This window comes from Meleagris gallopavo, chromosome 20, assembly GCF_905368555.1.
Source record: "Meleagris gallopavo chromosome 20, MGAL_WU_HG_1.1, whole genome shotgun sequence".
NCBI lineage: Eukaryota > Metazoa > Chordata > Aves > Galliformes > Phasianidae > Meleagris > Meleagris gallopavo.
Window position 1 is genome coordinate 6,962,579 of NC_139423.1, and position 23,599 is coordinate 6,986,177.

The window sequence follows — 23,599 nt, forward strand, 5'->3', positions numbered from 1 at the left end:
AACACATGGAGTGGTGCACTTATCAAAAATTCACCCTGCCAAAAGGAGCTTCACTTCACTGCTCTGCTTGGATCCGTGCCTGAGACAGACTCAGTGGGTGGCTGCTAGAGTGGGTGGGAGGAGGAGGAGATGATGAAAGTTGCCCATCACCATCCCTGGGATCAGCTAAGGACGTGGAGGAATGAAAGGGAGTTGTGCGTGTGGCAAGTAACCCCACGTTTGTTAATGCAAATTTGACCCAAGTTCTCAGTTTCCACACTAGTTTGTGTTCAGTGTTGTCTTGAGGATAGCGTGCCATTTTTTATTTCTCTTTTAAGCTGCAAAACAAAATCATTTCCAAGTACTGTTTTCTTAAGAGCTCTTCCGAATGCCCCTGATTCAGCACATTGAGTGTCTCAACGGTCCGAGTTCCCTGGAGCTTTCAGTTCCCCTTTTTTCCTTCTATGAATTGCTTTGAGCCTCCCACTTGCAGCTCCCACCCCATCCCTGTGCCACAAGTACTGACACCAGCCTGGCACTGCTAAACTCCATCCAGCTGCTCCTGGGAGACTTGCAAGCAGCGCTGGAGGTGCTGCTGCGTGCAGCTGTCGTGAGCCGGAGCCCAGCAGCAGCACTGTGCAGGATGGAGAACCCAAAGGTGAGCTCACTTAAGGTCCTTTCTACATTAAAATGCATTTTCTGTTCCTGCAGGAATGCCTGGGCTCTGCTGTGTGCTGGGTAATGAAGTGGCCCTGCAGCAACCCTGTGTAGAGGATCTCTGAGATGCATCACTGTGTTATTTTGTCAGTGAATTCACTAAGAACCAGCTGTGCATCCGTGCTGTCCCACAGTTAAGAGCAGCCTCTCCTGGCTGCAGTTTGCTGCCCGATGGGATGCAGGTGTGTGCTCTGCTCCTTGCAGTGAGCTCATTCCTTGCAAATGAGCACAACAGCAGCTGCAGAAGAGCTGCAGCCCGGTGTCAAGCAACAGCTGGGCTGCTTCTGTGCTTTTGCTCAATTCTGCCGATCAGTTGCAGAGCTGCTGTTCTAAGATGGTCAAATTGCTTTCTTTTAATGTGATTAGTCATGTGACTATATGCCCTTCCAATGTGTTTGGACTTCCTGGCTTATCTGATTTCCTCACCATTTGACATGCAGATCCATTAGGAAGCTATTTAAAAAATAAAAAATCTTGATCCTAACTTTGCAGTGGCTGCTGGGAAAGCAGTTAAAAGGAGTGGAAGCAAATTATACATATACTAAAAACAAAGGGGAAAAGAAAAGCAAGAAAGAAAATCGCATCTGAGGCACAGGGCTGACCCCACAGAGGAAAGAGTGCTGTTGACTCCTTGTGATTGCACATGTTGCAAGCACCAGGAATGTACTATGATATTACAACCCATGCACACTTCTGAATGAAATAATATAATGCAAAATGCAGTGTTGACGCTTCCAGCTGCTGTAGCAGTGCTCATAGGGGGTCAGCACTTACGCAGGCTGACGTCAGGCTGCAGAGGGCCACGGCTGTCAGCTCTGCAGCATCCAATCCTGTCCATCCAGCACTGAAGGAGAGGACGAGCCCGGACATCCCTGAGCTGCAGGAGACACTGTTCTGATGGAAAGTCTATTGCCAGGTGAGGAGCTTCGTATTGCTGTTTTGTAAGTGAAAAATTACATGCAGGCGTTTCCACGACTGAGTTTTTTCACGGTTATTTCAATAGTGTTATGCAAAAAGCATGAGATCAGTGCTTTCCAGCTCAATTCTCAACACTGAGCTTCGCACTAAGATGTTTAGAAAGCAGAACAACAACGAAGTTCTGCATTTCTGGCTGAATGGATTTTGACTCTTGCCACTGATGCAGTGTTCCTCTCAGCTGAGCCTGGCTCCATCCCCAGTGAAGGCTTCTCCAGGGAAGACTCCCAAAGTTCACTTCTCTCAGGGAGGTTTTAAATGTTGAGCTTTGGGCTTAGAGCCATTTTTATGAGGTTTTTTTTTTTTTTTTTGGAGGAAAATAACTTTCAAGAGCTGCGTGTGAGAGCAAAATCAGTGCAAGTCTATCCGCTATTTATCAGGCAGGGCGGTGCAGGGGTTGGCTGCAGGTTTCTGTTGGCAGATGCTTGCAAGCAGGAGGGCACAGCGCTCACCTCTGCACTCTGGTGCATGAGGGTTCACCACTGGCATGCAGGGAGCCAGCAGCACTGCAGCCCTTCCTCAAAGCCCCTTGCTGCAATCAGCTCTGATGTGGGATCCCAGAAAAAACTCCAGGCACAGCAACTCAAGATAAGTTCCGTGCCAACAGCCGGGGAGCAAACGGGATCCGTCACCCCCAGAGTCTGCAAATACTGAATTCTCCCATAAACAGTGAACAGAGTAGTAGAATTGTTTATGAACTCCAGCTGCCCAATCCCTGCAATCAGGAAATGATGTCCAAGGGGAAAAGAGCACAATGCATTTGAAGTTGCTTTAATTTTTGGTTTCTGCTGTTTTAAAGGGTTTAAATGCAAAAACACTGTTTGAGGTTCCCTCCCAGCCACCACAGCAGGGTTGCTTTGTGGAAAGTTTGCTATTTGGCCACGTGGCTGGAGCTGGATTTAACGTTCCCCAACTCCAAGAATTCCCTCCTCGGTATTCAGGAGGATATGAAAGCACAAACTGGTGCTATCTTAATGATATACTCTGGCTATATTAGATTTACAATTTACTACATAGCATCTGCCACTTAATCCTCTCCCCCTGACTTTTCTGTTGTCAGCCTTATGTAGATGCAGAACCAGCTCAAAGCCCCCTCCTACAGAGCATCTCAGGGATGGCGTGGAATGCATCTGTGACTGCACAGAGGCAGCTCCATGTTCACCTGCGTGCTCTCACACTCTTTCCTTTGAACCCCTTGGTTGCCCAACGTAGGAAAGCTCTAGACCTTTGACATGTTATTGGATTTCTCCAAAGTGGAGTTTAGCCAAGTGAATGTATTAATTCTCAATTACCTGTTTTTATTCTGAGCGATGTTCTTTTGTCTCTCATCCTAGCTGGGAAAATGCAGAGAGCATTCAAAAAAGCCTCAAAAATTAGTCAGCAAACCTGGGCTCTCTTATGGAAAAACATTCTGCTGGTGTGGAGGAAGAAAACAGAAACTTTCCAGGCAAGTGTCTGTTCTTCCAAAGAAAATTGAGGATTTCCACTACCGAGTATTTTTATATCATGTTGTTTTTATGTCAGATGATACGTGAGGAGCCTCAGCTGGCAACATGGCTCTCTGAAAAATGTCCTCAGTTACAGCTTTTCCTGTGATACTACAATAAGGGCTTGATACAAGGCCAGCTTGCTGCTTTGGTTGCTGATCCCATCTCCACACTGACCAGAACACAATGTACAACGCACAATTGCTGGTGTAAGGTTATAGGCAGACCTCGTTGGCTCCTGAGCTAGGACATGTTTTTCACTTGGAACAGTCCTCTTATTTTAAAATTACGGCTCCTATGAAATAGCTTGTTTATAGAAAGACAACGTTTGTGTCTAAATGATTTGGATCATGCAGGTGGGTCCGTGCACGATGAGAAGTCCTTGAGGCAGCACCAGGCACTTCCCATAGCACCCAAACTCCACATCACTGCACTGCCACTCACCTATATTCCCCTCCTTTCGCCTAGGAATGGATTACCATTGCGATTCTTCTCTTAATAATACAAGTATCATCAGAGGTGATTTACAGTTTTAAGCGACAAGAAATCCCTTACAAGTTCCTTGGGCGTTTGGATGACCCTGCCTTCAGGGTGAAGGAAATGACACTCATCTACACACCTGCAACCAGCACCACCAGGAAAATAATGGGAAGAGTGGCCTCAGACTCTGTGCTGAAGGGTAAAGATGCTCGTGTTCTCGGTGCAGATGTGAGGCTGCACAGATCCCAACCATGGGCACATCAGCCTTCACTGTGGTGGGAGGGAAAAGGGTTTGAACACCGCCCTATGAGTGCACAATGTGGCTGATGTGTTGTCTTGTTGCACTGCTGATCAGTGTTGTTTGTTACCAGGTATAGCAATAGAAGAGGCAGTAAATGAGAAAAACCTGTCAGCAAGAGGACTTTTTAAGTATGGCGTGATCGGTGTTGTTTTTAAGGATGACTTCTCCTACCATCTCAGATTTCAGAGCTACAGTGTGATATCTCCCGTTGATGCCTTTGAACACATCGGTAAAATGAATGAATGAAACCAGAGAACGTGATTTAGCGGTTGGTAACCCTGCCTGTGGCAGTTGGGTTGGAAGCAGGTCATCTTTGAAGCCCCTTCCAACCCAAACCATTCAATGATTTTATATTGAAATGAGTTTAGATGGATCTCTGCTGCCATGCCACTCAGATGGGATCAGGTCTGCACGTGAAAAGTGTTTCAGGAAAGATTTTAATTGGAGTTTAAGGACACTGTCAAAGTGTTTTTAAGAGCACACGTACATTATCCAATGTCCTTGCTGTCCGCCTCGCTTCTATGCTGGGTCATGCAGTGGAAGCGCACACTGTTTGTGCACTAATGCACTTCTAACATGTATTTAATACATTAAAACATCAACCTGCACACACTTTTATCCAAATTACTTCTTCCTTTGACCAAATGCATTCACAGTTAGCGTCTAGAAGTAATAAAGCAAAACAAAAACTCAGTTTATTTTCAGATAAAACATCAAGGGAGTCCGTTGATTAACTGGCCAAAAAGAAAGAAAAAAAATGTCTTGGAAAACAGATTGTGAGACTATTTCTGCCGTGCCCAGCAGTCAGCAGCTCCCCACAGCTGTGCCCACTGCTCTGGGTTTCCTAGAGCTGATGCCCTCCAGCTGGTGGCTTAGTTTGAGTTGACTGGCTCTTAGGTCAAACATATTTTCAAACACACATGTATTAAACATATATATACAAATATATATATATATATATATATATATATATATAGGACTTAATTTTCTTTGTTTCCCATAGATACCTGCTATGATGTCTCATCACTCTACTGCAAGATTCCTTTGTACTGGTATGAGGGATTCCTGTCCATTCAGTCCAGCATTGATGCAGCAGTCATAGAGGTATGGGCATGATGGAAGACATGGTTTATCCATAGTTATTCATATACTTTGCTTTAAAAAACAAACAAACAAAATAAAAAAAAAAACCGAACACGTGGAATAACTGTGAGCTGTTGCTGACTTAGAGATTGGAAGCCCATTTCTGGACTTAAAAGGTGTGGAACTTATTTTGTTGCCAAACTATTTTTTTTTTTCCCTTTTATATTTGCAAGTTTATAGAAAAATTTGAAGTAAAATGAATGAAAACACCATTGCCAGAATCTTTGAGATTTCATTTTTATCACATTGGTCCATTTTGAAAAATAAATGTGAAGTGTTTAATATGGACCAAACTGTATTTTTCAGTGATAAACTCTTCCATCCATCGTGAAAAGATAATCATCTCCAAATACGGTATTTACAGAGCAGTAAAGCTCCTGCCCTTTAGCTATGCTATAATTGCTTTACAACTTCTGCTTTATTCCTCTTCCATCTGCTTTGTAGGTCACGCCTGTGCTCAAATGCAACATCAGTGTTTGTTACAAAAAGATATTAAATTTTGATGGTAATTTACCAGTTTTAAATGTAACGTCATTACTGAAATACTAGTTATTGTCAAGCCTGTGAAAAGCTATTTATCAGCTGCTTCATTGTGGAATATAAAACTAATGGCTGACTTCTTTTCTTCAGATGAAAACAAACCGTTCTGTCTGGGAAGAGATGAAATCAATTAGCGGCATCCGTCTGCAATCACCCTTGATCAAATCCATATATAAAGTGAATTACATTTGGTTCAGCATTTACAGCATGCTGTGTTTCTCCCCATATATGTACTTTCTATCAGTGAAAGTTATCAGAGAGAAAAAGAAGCTGAAGGTGTTGATGAAAGCAATGGGTTTACAGGACATCGCCTTCTGGTCAGTGGGCACAGTGTGCTGAGGTTGGGCTTGGTGACCTTAGAGGTCTTTACCAACCTTAGAGGTTCTATGCTTCAATGAAAGGGGAACTTCTTGTGACTTGTTGGCAGGTTGTCCTGGAGCCTGCTGTACACCGTTTACATCGCAATAACGTCAAGTCTGCTGGCAGCAATCACGGTTGGAGAAGTCACCCAAGACTGCAGCTTTTCAGAAATATATTTCCTTTATTTTTTCTATGGCATTGCATCGGTAAGTCTGCTTTTGTGTTTTTAAATGATGAGTGACTTTTTTCCATTTCCTAATTAAAACATCTAAAACTCAGACTGCAGAGTCTAGGGCTGCAAGAATGGAACAGAAACTTCTCCATTACCTGATTTTCTTGTACGGTTTGTAGGCTACTATATCACTCCTGTAGATGACCCTAGATTTTCCCATCTCGTGGGTTCTTTTACCATTTGTTTTTTTGTTGTCGGTTTATTTTTGCTTAATCACTAGCAGAAATGCATCCTGCTGACTCCTGCTTCTCTCTGCTGCAGATTCACTTCTGTTTCATGCTCAGCTCCTTGTTAAAGCAGCCTCATATTACCAGTTTTGTGGGATTTTTCCTTCACATCGTCTTTGGTTCGCTGGGCTTCATGACCCTGTTTGAACAAGTGCCACCATCTTTGGAATGGGTCTTTAACCTCTTCAGTCCTTACACCTTTACAGCTGGCATCTCAAAGGTATGCTCAAAACAAAGCCGTTTCATCAGGAGCATTCAGCCTGTAGCACACACAGCTTCTGCCATCTGGCTGGTTGCATCTGCTGTATGTGATGTGCACCTCTGTAATGATGCAGTTGTGCCCCTACACCCTAAATGCTTTGCAGGAAGAAAATGTGACTCCAAAAAGTAGATGTTAGCTACTGGTCAGCACCTCAGCAGGAATTTTACTAGCTGAACACACCATAAGTTTCCATCTCTGGAAAGCTGTTGCAGCAGTGAGACGTGGCTGGTGGGCACCCAGAGCTGCAGAGCAAAAATGTGTCCAGCTGCTGCCCCAGCCAACACTACAGGCATTGCACTGCTGCTGAGGAGACCTCTGCAAGAGTCCAAGTTCACTCTACTGAGACCCCACTGATGCTTCTGGTCTTTAAGTGATAGAAACAGTGCCACCATCACAAGTGGATGGGCTTCCTGGAAAGAAAAGGCCGTGTGACACAGCTGTAGCTTGCATGCCGTATCTCTGGCTAAAGGAAGGGCTGCATCTGATTTGTGCTATTTTGTTTTTGTTTTTTTCTGCCTAGATTGTAAAGTTAGAAAAATATGGACCAACTGTTGCAGCGCAGTTGTACCCTTTCTCTAACCTATACAGCATGCTGATCCTAGACAGCATTCTGTATTTGCTGCTGGCCATCTACTTTGATAAGATTTTGCCTGGTAAGTAGAAACATATGTGAAAAACAACAAATTTCAATTTTCTTCTATCCTGTCCCCTCGTTGGGGGAGAGGTGCCAAAAGAGCAATGGGATAGAGCAGAGGAAGCCATTATCTGCATGGAAGAGAAGAAAGGCATTGTAGCATTGTGCAGGTCAGGTTGTGGTGCAGCATCTTAGCAGCAGTAGACTGTGCCATGTCACATGGAGGGCTGCCAGCTGGGTTTGCTGTCTTGCTCGTGAAAAAAAGATGTAGAAAGATCCTGTTTCCCAGTACATGGCTGCATGCAGCTAAATAATTTGGCCTCCAAAGCAGGCTCCAAAAGGAATCTGACAACTTCCACCATGGCTCTGTGCTTGTCTACATCTGCTGCAATGGCCCCAAACACTGGGCTTGAAAGGATTTTCTGATGTTCAGGTGTTCTGGTAACCACTGAGTTGACTGCTGCCTACATGCATTTATAGATACAGATGAGTGAGCAGAAATAGCCAAAATTACCCATCCTTTTGCACTGTCAGTATCTTGACGCTGCCCAAGAGCTGTTTGGGCATGGTGTTTATAGGAGCTGAACTGTAGCAGTGTGGGGGCTGCATTTCACTCTGTTTGTTTCTATTTAGGCAAATATGGGGTGCCATACTCCCCCCTGTTCTTCCTCAGGCCGTCATATTGGTTGCAGCAGGGCAGCAAGTGCAACACCCAGCCTGACCCCATCCCTGTCCCTGGCTGTGACACTGAGCCCATGCCTGAGGGCTTCGAGAGGAAGGAGGCCATCAGGTATGGAGAGCAGCTCTGCACGGTGTGAGCACAGCCATTAACACCCTGGGGAATGGCTTAGAATTTATCTGAAGTGATTCCTTCAGATAGAGTTACAGAATCGTAGGGGTTGTAAGGGACATCTGGGGATGCGCTCATTCAACCCTTGGTGCTGTTGGGCAGGTCCAGTGTGGGGAGGAGGCCAAAAATTGTTCTTCCCACAGTTTTCAAAGGTTACTCCCTTGCCAAAATGGTGTGATCCATTACTAATAGCTTGCTTACCTTTCATTTAGACTATACAACATTAGAAAAATATACGAGAGAAAGGGCAAGAGAACCGAAGCTTTAAGAGGTAAGAACTGGCTTAGTAATGGCTTTAATTTCATTTTTCACTGGCGATGAACCCAAGCTGTTTTGAAATGTATTGGATGCACCTGATTGTGCCTCCAGCACCGTTAAAATGCATTATGCAACAGTTATTCCTGCTGGGGTAAATTACTGGCAAATTTCTACAAGGTTGTTACCTTTTCCTTTTCACTCCAGGAAAAAATTACTGTTTATTGCTTTTTGCAATGGCAGAAGTCTCCTTGAAAGCTGCAAGCTTGAGTGAAATCACCTCCCAACCCTCCCTGTGAAAATGTAAATTTATCTGGGCAAACACAACTCGTTTTTTGGGCCCCAGCTGGAAGCAGGGCTGGTGTCACTGGCTGGGCCTTGCTCCCCAAGCATTCGTGCATTTGCCAGCTGCAAGGTACGCCAGTGGTTGGCAATGTCATAGCACAGCCATGAGATGTTTGCTAAATGCCTTTGTTTAACAAGAACTCCACGTCACGCTGAAAACGTCAGCGTGGTCTCAAAGGTTTATATTGAGTTAAGTACAAAACAAAAAGAAAACCTACAAAAATCCAAAATGAGTCCTTTTTAGAAGGAAATGGGATGGCAAAGTCTCCCTAACTGGAAAGGCTATGGGTTCTCCTCTTTCTGTGGGCTCTCTTTTGAGTCATGCTAAAATAAAAGGTTATGAATCTTGCAGAAAACAAGGTCAACGTTTTTCTTTAATAATTTACATGCAGCGCATGTTTTCAGATCTGTGTCAGGAGAGATGGTGTCCCTCTATCAGACTCAGCAGTAAGCCACAGGCAAAAGTCTGTTAGCCTTGCACACTTCCACCCTAATAGTGCCATGTTTCTCTTCTAGGTTTGTCCTTCAACATTTACGAAGGTCAAATCACTGCACTCCTTGGTCTCAGTGGGTCTGGAAAAACTGCCCTCTTGAATGTGCTCAGTGGATTTTCCAAGCCTTCAGCAGGTAATGAGTGGAGAAGAGGAGAAGCTCTCTAGTTTTCAAGCATAAATATGCAAAAAAGTAATTTTTCCTTCAGTCCTCCAACCTGGCCTATTTTAAGCACAGGTTGCTCCTTCAGCATGAACTTCGCTGATTTTATCCTGTGCGCAAGCACGTGTGGATGGTCATTTCTCCCTCTAGATCTCCTGATGTTTTCCATGAGCTGTATATCTTTGGGAAATATGTTTTACTTTGTTAGCTATACATTTCTATATATACTACATATGACATTTGTTTCATTTATTCCTGTGTGCAGGTTCTGCAGTGATTTACAACTACAGGGTATCTGAAGTACAGGATATGGAAGGAATTCAGGCAATGGTTGGGATTTGCCCACAATTAAATTTACATTTTGAAGCCTTAACAGTGAAGGAAAACTTGAGAATTTTTGCTCACATCAAGAAGATTCGTTGGAAAGAAGTAGAGCAAGAGGTAGGAATCACTGATCTCTATTACACAGCATCTTGGACAGTTTGTTGGGCTACATTCATAATACATTCTCACCAATAACCTGTTCTGCAGAAATTAAAACAGTTGTAATTTAGGGAAGTGTTTTTATTCCTTTCTTATCCTATTGTCCTGAGAGTCAGAATTCAGATTTGCAGTACTTTTCTTGCAGCAAATCCATTTAAAAATACATAAGTATTAAATGCAGAAGTTGTGTTCTCCTGCACTGTGTATGAATCAGAATATGACCAGTTCTGCATGTTCTTGTTTTCATGTGTTCCCTAGGTGCAGAAAGTCCTGGTACAGTTGGACCTCACCGACCTTCAGGATGTCCACGCTGACTCTCTGAGTGGGGGACAAAAAAGAAAACTGTCTCTTGCAATTGCAATTTTAGGGGATCCCCAGGTAGGCACCAGTCCTACTGCACGCAAACCACAGGCACGGTTTTGGTATGCAGGCATTTGTATTCCTTTGCCCTTGTGCTCTGAAGGCCTGACTCACTCGGCTGCCTGGAGGAATGAGGAAACTAGGTGAATGAGAACCGTATTTTAAATGAAAACGGTAGTAATATTCACATAGAAAGGGTAAAAATATTGAAAGCTCAATGAAAAGTGACCGACATTTGAGGATGCATTGTGTTCTTTGGGTGAGAGGACAACAAGCGTGGAACAAAGCCATGCCAACACAGTGGCTTGTATGCATGACACCTGCTCTCACCTTGCAGGTGCTGCTCTTGGACGAGCCGATGGTGGGGCTGGATCCCTGCTCCAGGCACCAGGTGTGGGAGCTGTTGGCAGAGCGCCGGGCTGGCCGTGTGACACTCATCTGTACACAGTCTGTGGAGGAGGCCGATGCTTGTGCTGGTGAGCCCCGACGTTCACTCTGCAGTGTGGAAATTGGGGGTTCCCTGCTTGGATCCCATCCTTGGGGTTCTGCTGTGATGCCATCTGCACTTGTTTGGGTTTTGTCCAGGAGCGACCACAGAACTTGGCAGTTGAGCAAAGGCTCAGCCTCTGCCCCAGGTGTCCTTCCAAGGCTTTGCTCATGCTTTGCATGAGGGTGAAGACTCCCATAGGCTTAGCACCCACCACGATTAGTGACGTTTCTTGGATTAATATCTTTCCCATTTCTTTATTTATCTTGGTCTGCATGAGGAATTTTCTGTAAACCTGTAAGAATATATAGGCAGGAGACTAGCCTGGTTTTACTCCTCTTGTCTTCATTATAAAAGTATCTCTTGAGTTCTGAAGGAGCAGAGTTAAGGTCAGCCTACTGCGTTGTTGTAAATCCCCACTAAATCTTTGTGTTCCTACCTCCTCAGATCGGAAAGCTTTCCTTTCAAATGGGAGATTACAGTGTGTTGGCTCATCTCTGTACTTGAAGAGAAAATGGGGAATTGGCTATCACTTAAGGTAAAATCCTTTTCTTTTTGGTCATCACTCTTTTCATGAAAAGCTTCTGGTTGATGTATTTTCTCATAGAGTCTATGTCTCTATGGTGGTTCCATACAGAGAAATAAAAATCTTGACAATCCATTTTAGGAGTCTTTTGAGGCTGCCAAGTCTATCTTGCCTTGGATAGCAAGCTGCTTTTCTTTGGACCCAATCCTGAGAGCTCTGAGCGTGCAGCTAAGATGACTTTGCAACCTCCTTTATAGCCAAAAGGGGACCAGAGTAGAATGAACAGCAGTTCCCACATGCTCTGTGGTGCCAGAGTGACTTATAGTGGCTTTAATGTAAAGTTGCTTTTCATTGGATTTAAATTTCTGTGTTCTTGGTTAAGCAGTGCTGGCCAGGATCATTATTCTTAGCCTCAACTATTTGTTGCATGCATGGTAAAACCAGGGGCACGGCAGATGTCTGTGGATAATTCCCACTGAAATGCTGCCTGGTTTCGGAGGTTTCGCTATGGCTTGAAGAATAACTGCTGGCTTTGTCTTTTGAATGGATGAAGCATGCATTGCTTTTTTTGTTTAATACTCTAGCAATCACTTTTTAATACAAACAGGATGTGCATAAATGATCAGTGTGACCCTGGGCTTGCATCATCCCTGGTCAGGCGGTACATCCCCAGTGCTGTGCTCAAAGGGCGGGACGGGGATGAGCTGTGTTACATGCTGCCTCTGGAAAGCACCAAGAGTTTCCCAGGTAACAAAAGCCTGCTGTTGCATCGAGGTTGTAAGGGGATGCCAGATCAGAATGCTAAGGGAGCCCGGGTGTTGGGCTGAGCTGGTTCACTTTGTCACACAGATCTGCTTGGCCACCTCGACAACGGCCTCTTGCTGGGGGTTGTTCATTACGAGGTCAGCAGAACAACCTTGGCAGATGCTCTCCTGAAATTGGAAGGCAAGGAAGATATTGATCATAAAGGTAAAGCACTGATTCCTTTCTGCAAAATCAAGCGTTTGTATTTTGTTTTCAGTTAAAAAAATACACGTAAGTTTCTGTTGAATGTGATGTTTCCTTGTTCTTGGCAGGTCAAGAGTTGCAGTTGTATGAAAGTTCAGATTTTCTTTGATAACAGCTAACTTCCCTGAGAAGTCTGAATGATTCAGACTTAATTTGCCACAGGCTTCTAAACACAAGGACTAAAGAGTGGTGTTGTAAAGATTTTGCAGGAAATATCCTCCCCAGAGCAGGAGGTGGAAGAGAGAATCTAGTATAGGGCAGTTCCCAAGGCCAGGGAAGATATTGCATATGTGGTCACACAAGCTCAGGTTCAGCCGCTCTCAATTCACCAACATAAATTAATTCTGATTACACAATGGCCTTTCTCTCTGCCATTTTGTCTTCTCTGACTAAAATAGAAGCACTCCTATTCAGAACAGACAACCCTTGTTTATTGCTTGTGCTTAAAACACGTGCTTTGGAAGCTCATTGTGGATAATGATGTTTGTCGTGATGAACGTGCAGAAAACCTGAAGGAGAGTGGCCAGAACTTCCTGGGCTTTTCTGAACCAGCACACATAGCAGCAAGTGGCATGCAGCTCTGGAGGCAGCAGGTCCTCGCCGTGGCCAGAGTTCGTTTCTACAGATTGAGGCACGATGGAAAGCTTCTCCGGTCCTTGTAAGCACTGAGCCCTGCAGCTCCTATACTGACTTAGGGCTTTGCAGAGGCTTTGGTCATTCCCTGGGTCGACTGGGGGAAAGCTTAAAAACTGCTTGAGTGGTTTGGAAGCTGAGAAGTAGGTGTTGGTTGTGTAAAAGTTACAGTGATAAAAACAGAACTTCCTGATACAGCTCTGAATTGTTTAAGCTCTGAATTGTTTAAGTATATTCCCCAGCTTTAAATTTCTTCTTGATTTTGCTACATGCATCACACCAGCGCTTAACGGTGCAATTCCCCGGAGCCACTCATGGTCTGTTTTTCCATCTAGATTGCTGTTCTTCGGAGTATTTATCATCCAGATGCTCATGTTTTTCTTTAGTTTTAATCTATGGAACAACTCCATCTCAGAACTGACAGCCAGCAAGTATTTTCTTCCCGCTCAGCCTCCCACTCAAACTCAAAGCAAGTCAACAAATCTTCTCATCTTCAATGGCACAGGTGAACAAGAACACATGATGCTGACTGGCATTCTGCATTACTCTGAGTGCTCTTGGAGCTGATAGAGCATCTTTGCCTTCTGTTTTCTGCACGGTCCTTTATACGTCTGAGGCTTTGGGGGGTGCTTTGTTTGGAGTGGACACAAATCCAACTTTAGTGGTGATTAATGAGTAGCTGATATGTAAAAGAACAATGGATCAGCTAATTTTTTTTTTTTTTAAAGACAATACATGAACTATGAAAATGTGCTGTCTTTAACGAGTTTCGTTCAAATAGGAAAGAAAAACAGAGGAAATAGAAAATGATTCAGATTTTAAATGAGTATTTTAGCATTACTCTGTTTTGCAAGCAGGAGCTTGTCTATAAAGAACTGTATTAAAAACCCAATTCTAATTTGTGATCTTGACGTTAATTCAGGATCAGAAATAGAGGATTTCATTGCTGCTTTGAAGATTCAAAATATAATGCCAGAAATAACTCTTGAGAAAAACATCACAAGCCTGCCACAACATAATGGAGCTATAAAGATATCCCTGGAAGGCAAGGTGAAGGATGTTATTTTTTTCTTTCATCCTGTACGTCAATAGAATTCTCTGAAATATGTTTACATTGGATGCAGTGAAATAGACCAGCCAAAGGAGAAAATTTATTTGACACATTAAATATCATCAGTAATCCTGTTTGTGAGAAGCCAGGATCATGGCAATCTTTGGAGAAAAGTATTAATGCAAGTCATCTCTGCTTTTCTCCACAGGTCATTATTTTCATCCATTGTTTTGCTCTCGGTACCTCTTAGTACACAGCCACGTCTCTAATAAAACTGACTGCACTTTTCATTGCTTTTCTCCAAAATTCTGGAAGCTCACGCAGGCGCAAAGGTGACATCTTTTCCTCTCACACTTTCAGCACCGTCACTACACGCTCATGTGCGGCGCAGAGCCCATCAACTGCTTCCCTGTGCTCATCAACACCCTCAGCAACACCTTCCTGAGGCTCTTCAATTCCACCGCACAGATCCGCATCTGGAGCCATCCCTTCTCTAGAGTGAGCATCCTGCCAAATTAGTGTTGGAAATTACCTGAAATGGCCAAAAGGATGAGGGTTGGAGGGGAAAGACTGGCTGGACCACATTGTCTCCAGGGATTGGTTGGGGTTCGTGCTCCACTCAATGGGCGTGTTAAATACTGGGGCCATTTGCTGAGAATTTCTACCACAGTGTTTCTTAATAAGGTTTCGGTACTGTATGACATTCAAGCTTGTGCTATGTGTCAATAAGGTAGGAATACAGCAGCAGAATTTCAATTTGCTTCAGCATCAAAAATGTGTTGCCTATCCTCAACAGTTTACAGAAACTCCAATACCTCCTGCAAATTTTAAGATGGTAAATGCTTTGTTTATTGTTTTGTGTTCTTCAGCACAAAGGGATTACTGTAATTGCATACTTGTCCTATGGCTCATTTGTGTATTTAGCCATACTATGAATGTCAAGCTTGCTAATTTTCTCAGGACAGCTATTGATTATGATTTCTGAATTTCTCTTCCCTAGGCAGAAAACCCAGAAGTAGGCTGTGGTATTTTTTTTCTCAGAGTCTCTTACATGCTGATCTGGGCTGCTGGTTTGCCTCCTCACTTTGCAGTGAGCAGTGTGGAGGATTACAAGGTAAAAGGCATGCACTGAAAGTGGTCTTGCACAAGGAGAAATGAATGGAAACACAATGTCCCTGTAGAGACAAATAGTTGAACTGTTTGGGTGTTTCATCAATAAAGACTTGGGAGTCAGAAAGATTTTTTTCATTTTTCCTTGAGAACAATATGCTTTTTAGCAACAGTTGGACTAATATGGAATTGAAGGAATTTGGAAGAGAGAGGAACGCTCAGCTGGGAAGGAGGAGCAAAGGCAATGGAGAAGGATGAGGAGGAGTGGGAATGGCATTTAGCACTCTGCTGAATCTCCTCTTTCTCCCCTTTCCATCACAGACAAAGGCTCGTGCCCAGCTGCGGGTCTCGGGGCTCTTTCCCTCGGCATACTGGTGTGGGCAGGCACTGGTGGACGTCCCACTCTTCTGGGCCCTGATGTGCCTCATGTTCATAGTCGTGCTGCTCTTCAACCGCATCTGCCCCATGGAGGCTTTCATCATCCTGCCCATGGTGCGAAAATCCCCCTCCCTCATCCCACACCGTGTGACCACAGTTGGCTGATCCTGATGTACTCAGTAACTTAACCAAACTGCTGTAAGCAGGATTTGGTGTATCCACATCGATTTCCTTGTCAGTGACATCCTTCCTTCTTTAGATCTTCAGTGCCATTGGTTACGGAGTTTCTCTCATCTTCCTCGTCTATTTGATTGCCTTTATGTTTCGCAAGAGTCGAACCAATCGTTACCTGTGGTCTTTTGTCTTCGTTCTGGTAAGTGGAGGGAATCTTCACTCTGTAACATTTGATAACACATCTTGCCATTTGAGGTTTCATTTTGAATGTGTTAAAATTCAACAGAATAACCCAGATCAGTAACAAGCAGCCTAGTTTTTAGTAACGAGATGCATAAATATTGGAAACAGTTTTTCTACTTTATTCCAGGTGAACTTCACTCTCCGTATGTTTAGTAACAGCTATGCTTTCTTCTACATCTTCTCCACTTTGATGCCCTCATATCCGCCCCTGGGCTGGTTGATTTTCTCTACAAGAGTAAGTGCATGTGCCAGTAGAATCAAAAGTTGTCCCTAACTGCCCAGAAGATAAAGACAAAGAAAATGGGATAAGAAAAGCTCTGGGCTAGGGAGTGAGGGAAGAGATCAAGAAAATTTGATTTATTGATCCTTTACTTGACTGGAAGGTCAGTCTCTTCATCCCACACATCTGCACTGAGGTACACTGCGCTTGGCAATTTTTCTAACTGACTGATATTTTTTTTTTTCTTGTAGCACCTATCATTTATTTCCAGTAATAATCTTCTTCGTGATACATGGAGAAACATCTTGGTTGCTGTCTTTGCAGTAAGGAACAATTTGATGATAATTATTTTGGAATAGATGCTTGTTCTGACTTACATTGAGTTTGCAAAAGTCTTGTCATTAATAGATCGTGGGTTACGTGGTGGAAGTTTCACCCTGAATGTTGTTGGGGGGTACATCGAAGTAATCATAGGCTTGTCTCATGGGATTCCCACATGCTGCAACATATGTGGAAAAATGGTAGGGAATTAAGTGGATTCAGGCAATAAGTGAAAGATGTCATTAATTAATCAGCCTAATGTTGCATCTTCAAAAGAAAGATGTGATTTCAGATCCTGTAGGATGCCTCCAAGATTCTGTTAAGGTGCAGATTATCTGAACCAAAACTGCAGCAGTGTAAAGTCAGGGCTGTTGCAAGTGATCTGCATATGAGATGAAAACATATGTTCTTTCCAATAGCTGAAGTAAACTGTGGGGCCACGCATCCCTTTAAAATTAAAATTAATTGCGCTGTTACCTTTCTCCATGTAAACCTAACTCATTATTATCTTCCAGCCTTATATCCACAGTGTGTTCTTTGGGTTTCTGCTGTGCTGCTTGGAGATACGATACAGAGAAGCAGTTGCAGAACGTGATCCCATCTTCAGGTGCGTACTGGGTGCACTGGGAGCAGCTGGCATGCCACTCATAGGCAGACCCAGTGCCAGATGGGACCCAACTGCCTCACCCTGATGGCAGTGGAACGGGATGAGCAAGCTCCAAAGTATTTTGCAAAGTGTATGCAAAGCCCACATTTTCAGTTGTAACCAGTTTTAGTTGTTTAGGGGAGGAAATTGAGAATGGAGGGAGGAAATTTTTATTCCTTTAGGTCATTATGGGTCTGAGGCTTGATTTGCTCCATTTCCTTGAGCGTGTCTCCAGGCTAACACCCACCCAGTGTGTTGCAATAGAAGGTCAATTGAAACACAGTGTCCTAGAAAGAATAGCAAATGTGATCTGAGCTCTTTTGGTTACGTTTAATTGCTGAGCTTTTAGGACATTTCACTGTAGCTGTGTCTACATTAATAGTTGCAACTTGAAATCCAACATTTTACCTCCGTCCCAAAAGCATCAGTAGAGTTCTCTGCAGGACAGAGTTGTTCTAAAGTTCCATCAGACCAAGATTTTCTGCTAACCACTTACCTGTCACCAGAAGTGTGGGACAGACTTCCCAAGTCACATGGGAGAAGACTAGTAATAGTGTTTGATTGTCAAATGTAAACAAATGGGACTCGGGTAGTGGTTGGATGCTGAAATAGCTCCAAAATCCTGTCCAGTGTGTTTATGTGACCAGGTAATTGGCATGTGTGGAGTAGGGGACTGGTCAATATTACTGGTGAAACACAAACTGAAGTTGACCTTTATTTTCTCATGTGTGCTAGTGCAATTAATTTTTCTTCCCCTACAAATAAATATTTGAACAGTTGCCATGTGTGGCATAAATTCAAATAAACTGTGTCGAGTGTTGCATTGGTGCTGCCCATGGAACAAATGCGTAAGACCCTGTAAAACTGAGCATTTCCAGAAGGTGGTGACCCCATCCTTTGCTTGCAGGATCCAACAGAGAAGAGCCCTCCCCCCCAGGAACAGTGACCCACCAGGGCAGGAGCCCCCCGAGGTACAGGCAGAACGGGAGCGGGCACGGAGTGCAGCGAGCTCCCTGCAGCCTGAGGTGAGCTGGGCACATGGTTTCTTCAAGCGGTAATACTTAATGGTGAGAGCAGATGAGATGTTTCATGAGAGTTTCTATTCCTGCTTGGTCTGTTTGCAGGAGTCAGTTATCATTGTCAACGGTCTGCGCAAGGAGTATGAAGACAAGAGAGCCTGCTCCATCTTTAAGAAAAAGAAGAAAGTTGCCGTCAAAAATCTTTCATTTTGCGTTAAAAAAGGTTTGAGTAGCTTGCTGTGCCTTCCCACCAATAGAAAAGGTCAACTGGAGACTTTGTTTTTGTTGGAATTGCAGGCAGCACGGCAGGGTTAATGTCCCTTCCAACCCAAGCCATTCTACGATTCTATCATCTTCCACCAATCAGAGTTTCAATTTACTGGAATAATTTAAAGAATGCCATTTAATGAATATATTCTTATACTGTATTTTGAGGGATTGCTTGGCACCCAGAGGACAAGGTCTTAATAACAATTATCACCATTAACATTTGTTGCACATTTGTTCCAGGAGAGGTGTTAGGTCTGTTAGGACCTAATGGAGCTGGAAAGAGCACAACTATACGCATGATTTCTGGAGACATAGCAGTGACTGCTGGGGAGGTAGGAGGCTCCTTTGGGGCAGCGGGGAGTAGCTTTGATGCTTTCCTAAGTGAAGGATGTGGTAAGAGAAGTTGGCAATGCAGCCCCTAATTCAAGGGATTTGTGTGCATGCAACTGTGCACACGGACAGAAGTAAGAAGGAGGTGTTGACGCGTGCAGAGCACGTTCTACTTTCATCAAAATCAGTATTAAAGACTTAAGCGTTTGAGCTACATGAAATCTTCAGGCTGGATTTGAAATCCATCTTGATATTTCCCAAGCATTGCAAGAAATGTTGACATGTTAAAAAGGAATAACGCTCTATGAAAAGCCTTGCAACACCAGGAAATTGAAAACGAATGTGAGCAGGGTTGAGCCAGTAACAACCCATCACTTAATTATGCACACAATGATTAATGGCGTATGCTGGGGGGAAATACCATTGCTATTACAGATTTGGGGTTGAGTATTTGAAAGAGAAAAGTGTTACTGAGAGATGATGGTTTCACACTGGTGCTATTCCCCACAGTCTGATGGTAGTAAACACCATTTGGCTTTGCATAAACAACACTCTGGGTGAGGAGAAGCTGTGGTAGGTGGGGGTGGTCACAGGAATGATAGTCGGTTCCTTTTCCTTGAGGACCACATTGCTTCCCTGCAGCGCAGGAGAAAACACTGGCATTTCCAAAGGGCTCGCTGCTTTCCCATAGCTGGGCACTGTTTCTGCAGGTGCTGCTGCAGGGCTGCAGGGCTGTGGTGCTGGGCTGCTGCCCACAGGAGGACCCGCTGTGGCTGGACCTCACCGTGCTCCAGCATCTGGAGGCCTACGCTGCCGTGCGAGGGGTGAGGGGAGAGGATGCAGCTGTGCTCATCAGCCGGTACGCAGCCAAAGGATTCTTGTTTCTTCTCTCTGGAGGTATTGGACAGGAAAAGGGCTTTCTGCTAACAGAGTTGGTTGGCACGAGGAAGAGAAAGCATCTTACTTCTTGCATTAGCTGCATTTACAGTCTTGAATTTCTGTAACAAATCTGTAAATTAGGAGTAGAATCATTAAGTTACCCCCAGTGATGCTCATCAGCCAAAGGCTGCTTGTCAGCCCCTGGTTCCTCAGCACCCCTGGCTGTAGCATCAGCACACAGGGACAGCCACGTCAACATTTTTCCTTTCTATCCCTGCAGTGTAGCCAAGGCCTTGGACCTCCAGAAGTGTTTAAAAACCCCAGCAAGGAGGCTGTCTGCTGGAGAAGCCAGGAAGGTCTGTGTTAAGTTTCTCCTTGGTGCTTGAGCAGGACCTGCTTTTCTTGCCTTGAGTGTGATGCACACATTCTAGCTCAGGAGCACGTTGGGTGAGAGCAGAACACACTCCTGGGTGTTATAAAACTTCGTATTTTTTGCTTCACAATATAGCAATTTTCTTCTTGAATGAAATTCAGTCTTGAATTACAATTTCTGGAAAGCCGGTGTGCTGATGGCAGATCCCAAGGCTTTGGAGGGAGTGGGTGCCTGGCTTGGCATGGTTCCATCAATAGCTTTTCAATCCTGGCAGGATCCTCCACTCCTTCCTCTCTCCACATTGTGCGCTAAATAAATGTGAAGCACAATTAGATTGATGAAGGTGATCACCTCTTCATGCCCCGTGGTTTGCATCTGCCTGTAGTCAGGATGGAAAATATCTTTCAGATCATTAGCAGATGTGTGTGTTCTGGTAAAGCTTAGATTGGGAGATTAAAATGTTAAATCAGAACACATGAGGTGGGTTTACTGAATCCCTGTTCCTCTGCTTTTTGTAATCAAAAGCTTCAGCTTCTATAATATTGATATGGGTTAAAACATATGAAGTGACTCACCATCTTCAGTGCATCTGTGCAGCTTAAACGCTGACCCGGCTATGTGTCTTTCCCATTCCAGCTGTGTTTTGCAGTGAGCATCCTGGGAAGCCCAACGGTGATGCTTTGGGATGAGCCATCGGCGGGCATGGACGTGGCAGGGCAGCATTCTCTGTGGTGAGCAGTCCCTGGTTGTAGGAATGGCTGGGCAAGGAAGGACTCCTTGGTGGCTGCGGTCATCTGTGTTACACCAGTGCACAGGGGTTGGGTACCACTCACCAGATTCCTCATCAGGCAGGCAGTAAGCCTTTGCCAACCTTCATATTGCATCTTAACCAAAAAAAAAAATCTGAGCAGACTCCGTCTGAAACCGTGCATTTGGCAGAAAAGATAAAAATCTCCTTTACTTCAGAGCATTAGAAAAAAATAGAGGTAGTCCTTCCCCTCCATCATTCAGGCTTAGTGTTTTGCTGTCATTTTTCTATGACAGTTTTACCTGGAACTGTAAAATTTGGATGGTTGTTGACGTGACAAATTGCAGTTAACATCCACTTGTCATCTTCAAGCAGGACAGATGAAACCTTTTAAATAATGATGGGCTTATTATTTCATAGGATCATGGAATCAGTAAGATTGCAAAATCACAGAATTGCCAGGGTTGGAAGAAACCTCAAGAATCATGAAACTCCAACCCTCCTGCCACATGCAGGGCCACCAACCTCCCTATTTAATACTAGACCAAAAAAAAAATCACAAGCCCAACCATCACCCCATCCCCACCATGCTCACTGACCGCATCCCTCAAAATCTAAGTATTCCTTGTATGTTCTGGGTTGATTTTATTATAACTTTGGCTGTTCCATGAGGTAACTGTGATCCCTCTGTTCCCAGGAAAGCAATGCAGGCTGCTGTGAGGAGCAAGGAGTGTGCAGCCGTGCTCAGCACGCACTGCCTGGAGGAGGCAGCGATGTGCGACCGCGTGGCCGTGCTGGTGGCGGGGCAGCTGCGGTGAGCACCGGTGTAGCAACATGCAACATTGGTTTTCAGTCTTTATCTACGTTTATTTATTAAGACAGTGGTCTCGTGGTTTGTCCCAGGTGTGTAATGGACGCAGTTTTCTGAGGACGCAGCCTTTATAGCAGCGTAGTGTAATTAATAAGATGAATAAGAGGATGTATGTCTGCTGCTTCTATTCTGTGATTGCTTTATTTGCTGCTTAGGATGGTTTGAGCGCTGTTTTCCCTCCTCTGTAGATACATCGGTTCCCCTGAGGAGCTGAGAAGGAAGTTTGGCACAAGTTACATCCTGGAAGTCAAACCAAAGGACGTGGGGCAAAGTGATGCTCTCCACAGTGAAATTCTGCACCTCTTCCCTGGCGCAGCTCGGCAAAAAAGGTCTTGGATACATGCTGGGATGCACTGACCCTGCTCAGTCATTCACCCAAGACTGCAGGAATCCTATAAGCACACCTAAACCTTGGTGCTGAGTCTCACCATGATGATGTGTTCACTTTCTATTACTTTTTCAGGATTTCTTCTTTGCTCACCTACAAGATACCAATGGAAGATGCACTACCTCTGTCCCAGGCTTTCTCCAAGCTAGAAGCAGGTACAAGGAAATAAATAAATCAGTGTGAAGATCGCTTTCAAACTGTTTGTATGGATTTGTATTTAAGGATGCCTTCTCCATTGATCTGCAGCTAAACAGAATTCCAGGCTTGAGGAGTACAGCTTGTCTTTACACACTTTGCAACAGGTATGTGGGTTTAGAATGGAAATGTCAGGAATGTTCCTGAAAGAGAGATGATGTTCTATGGCTGCAAAGCTATCTCAAAAAGTTCAAATCCTGCTGTTAATTTTGAAATAACTTCCAGAAATGACAAGCTGATACTGATCTCTTAGAGAAAAGTGTTGATTGATTCATTTGTGTGTGAGAAAGCTGCGTGTATAGGAAATGTATTTCACAGTATGGTACAGGAAATGACATATGCCTTGTTGGGAAAAGAATATATAGGCAAGAAGTAGAAACTGTGTGTACGGAAAACAAAGCCATCCCATGAGCAGCCTTAGTACCATCAGTACTAGGTCATAATGGGGCTGTTTCTCCTGCGGTGCCTTGCAGGTGTTCATGGACTTCGGTGAGGAGCTGGAGGAGCCCGACCTGGAGGGAGCAGCTGAAGGGGCTGCAGAGCAGAGGTTGCTCCAGCCCTGAGCCCTGGGAGACATGAAGGAATATTTTCAGCATCTTCAGTCAGTGTTACCGACGTGTTGGACTGGGGACTGGGACTCACATACCTGCATCACATCATGTGGAGCTCAGCAGACGCCCTGCAAAGAAAAGAAAAGAGAATTATTATTGTAATAAATAAAGCCTTTATCCTTTAGCAACTGGTGCCTGCCATCCATCTATATGACAAGATGACTGAATCAGTTGTGCTGAGCCGTAATTTTGCTGGGCTGTATTGCTGATTTCAAGGCAGACCAGGGGTTTCCTTGAAGGAGCTCCTCTGCAACCTCACGGAGGGCTCTTAAGCCTCCTCAGCTCATGGACACCAGAACTTTGGCTTGCTTGGGCCCGAGTCCTGTCTTCCTGGCTGGTGTCACATAGCCAACAAGTGCAGTGCTTTCCATGGTGTTTTTGACCCAAAATCGATGTCCCAGCCACCCTGATCCATCTCTGGTCTCTGCTGCGTGGAGAGAGGAAAGGAAACTCCTGGTGCTTGGGATGACCCTGGAGGCAGATGTGGGGAAAGCAGCTCTTCTAGCCAAAGCACCTGTGTCTGACACTGTTGATGGGGAGATGGGGGGGCACTTGGCTAGCACCCACCTCTGCTACTCAGAGAAGAGGAGGGGTAGGCAGCAGCAGATGCCTTCTCTTGATCACCTGCTTGCCAAGGCTGGCTCTAATGAGAAGATCATCATAACAGAAGTTTCCTCTTCATTCAGGTCATGGGGTGTTTCTCCATATCACCAATTGCTCCGTTTCCCTGCTCCACCAGCATTTGGGACTGGAAATTTTGGTGATGAGGTAGCATCATTACGAAGGACGCATCTGTGAGCCCCTCACCCATGCCATGAGCTCCCTGAGGCACTT

General features: G+C 44.4%; 1 protein-coding gene across 1 annotated transcript; it reads left to right on the forward strand.

Annotated features, from left to right (window-relative positions):
* The first annotated feature begins 196 nt into the window (after nucleotides 1-196).
* LOC100545599 (ATP-binding cassette sub-family A member 9) lies at nucleotides 197-22,889 on the forward strand. Its single transcript, XM_010721463.4, has 40 exons — nucleotides 197-637; nucleotides 1,539-1,612; nucleotides 3,006-3,118; nucleotides 3,627-3,837; nucleotides 4,010-4,168; nucleotides 4,943-5,043; nucleotides 5,713-5,939; nucleotides 6,050-6,188; nucleotides 6,476-6,661; nucleotides 7,224-7,356; nucleotides 7,971-8,127; nucleotides 8,400-8,458; nucleotides 9,304-9,414; nucleotides 9,707-9,882; nucleotides 10,183-10,302; nucleotides 10,622-10,760; nucleotides 11,219-11,309; nucleotides 11,905-12,044; nucleotides 12,147-12,266; nucleotides 12,810-12,963; nucleotides 13,274-13,443; nucleotides 13,861-13,988; nucleotides 14,350-14,487; nucleotides 14,990-15,103; nucleotides 15,421-15,591; nucleotides 15,737-15,850; nucleotides 16,022-16,129; nucleotides 16,366-16,437; nucleotides 16,951-17,042; nucleotides 17,989-18,106; nucleotides 18,206-18,323; nucleotides 18,611-18,702; nucleotides 19,411-19,559; nucleotides 19,860-19,935; nucleotides 20,589-20,683; nucleotides 21,398-21,514; nucleotides 21,760-21,900; nucleotides 22,035-22,114; nucleotides 22,206-22,261; nucleotides 22,628-22,889. The coding sequence occupies exons 2-40, from the start codon at nucleotides 1,594-1,596 to the stop codon at nucleotides 22,715-22,717; spliced, it is 4,794 nt and encodes a 1,597-aa protein (XP_010719765.2). The 5' UTR covers nucleotides 197-637; nucleotides 1,539-1,593; the 3' UTR covers nucleotides 22,718-22,889.
* Nucleotides 22,890-23,599: the final 710 nt, after the last annotated feature.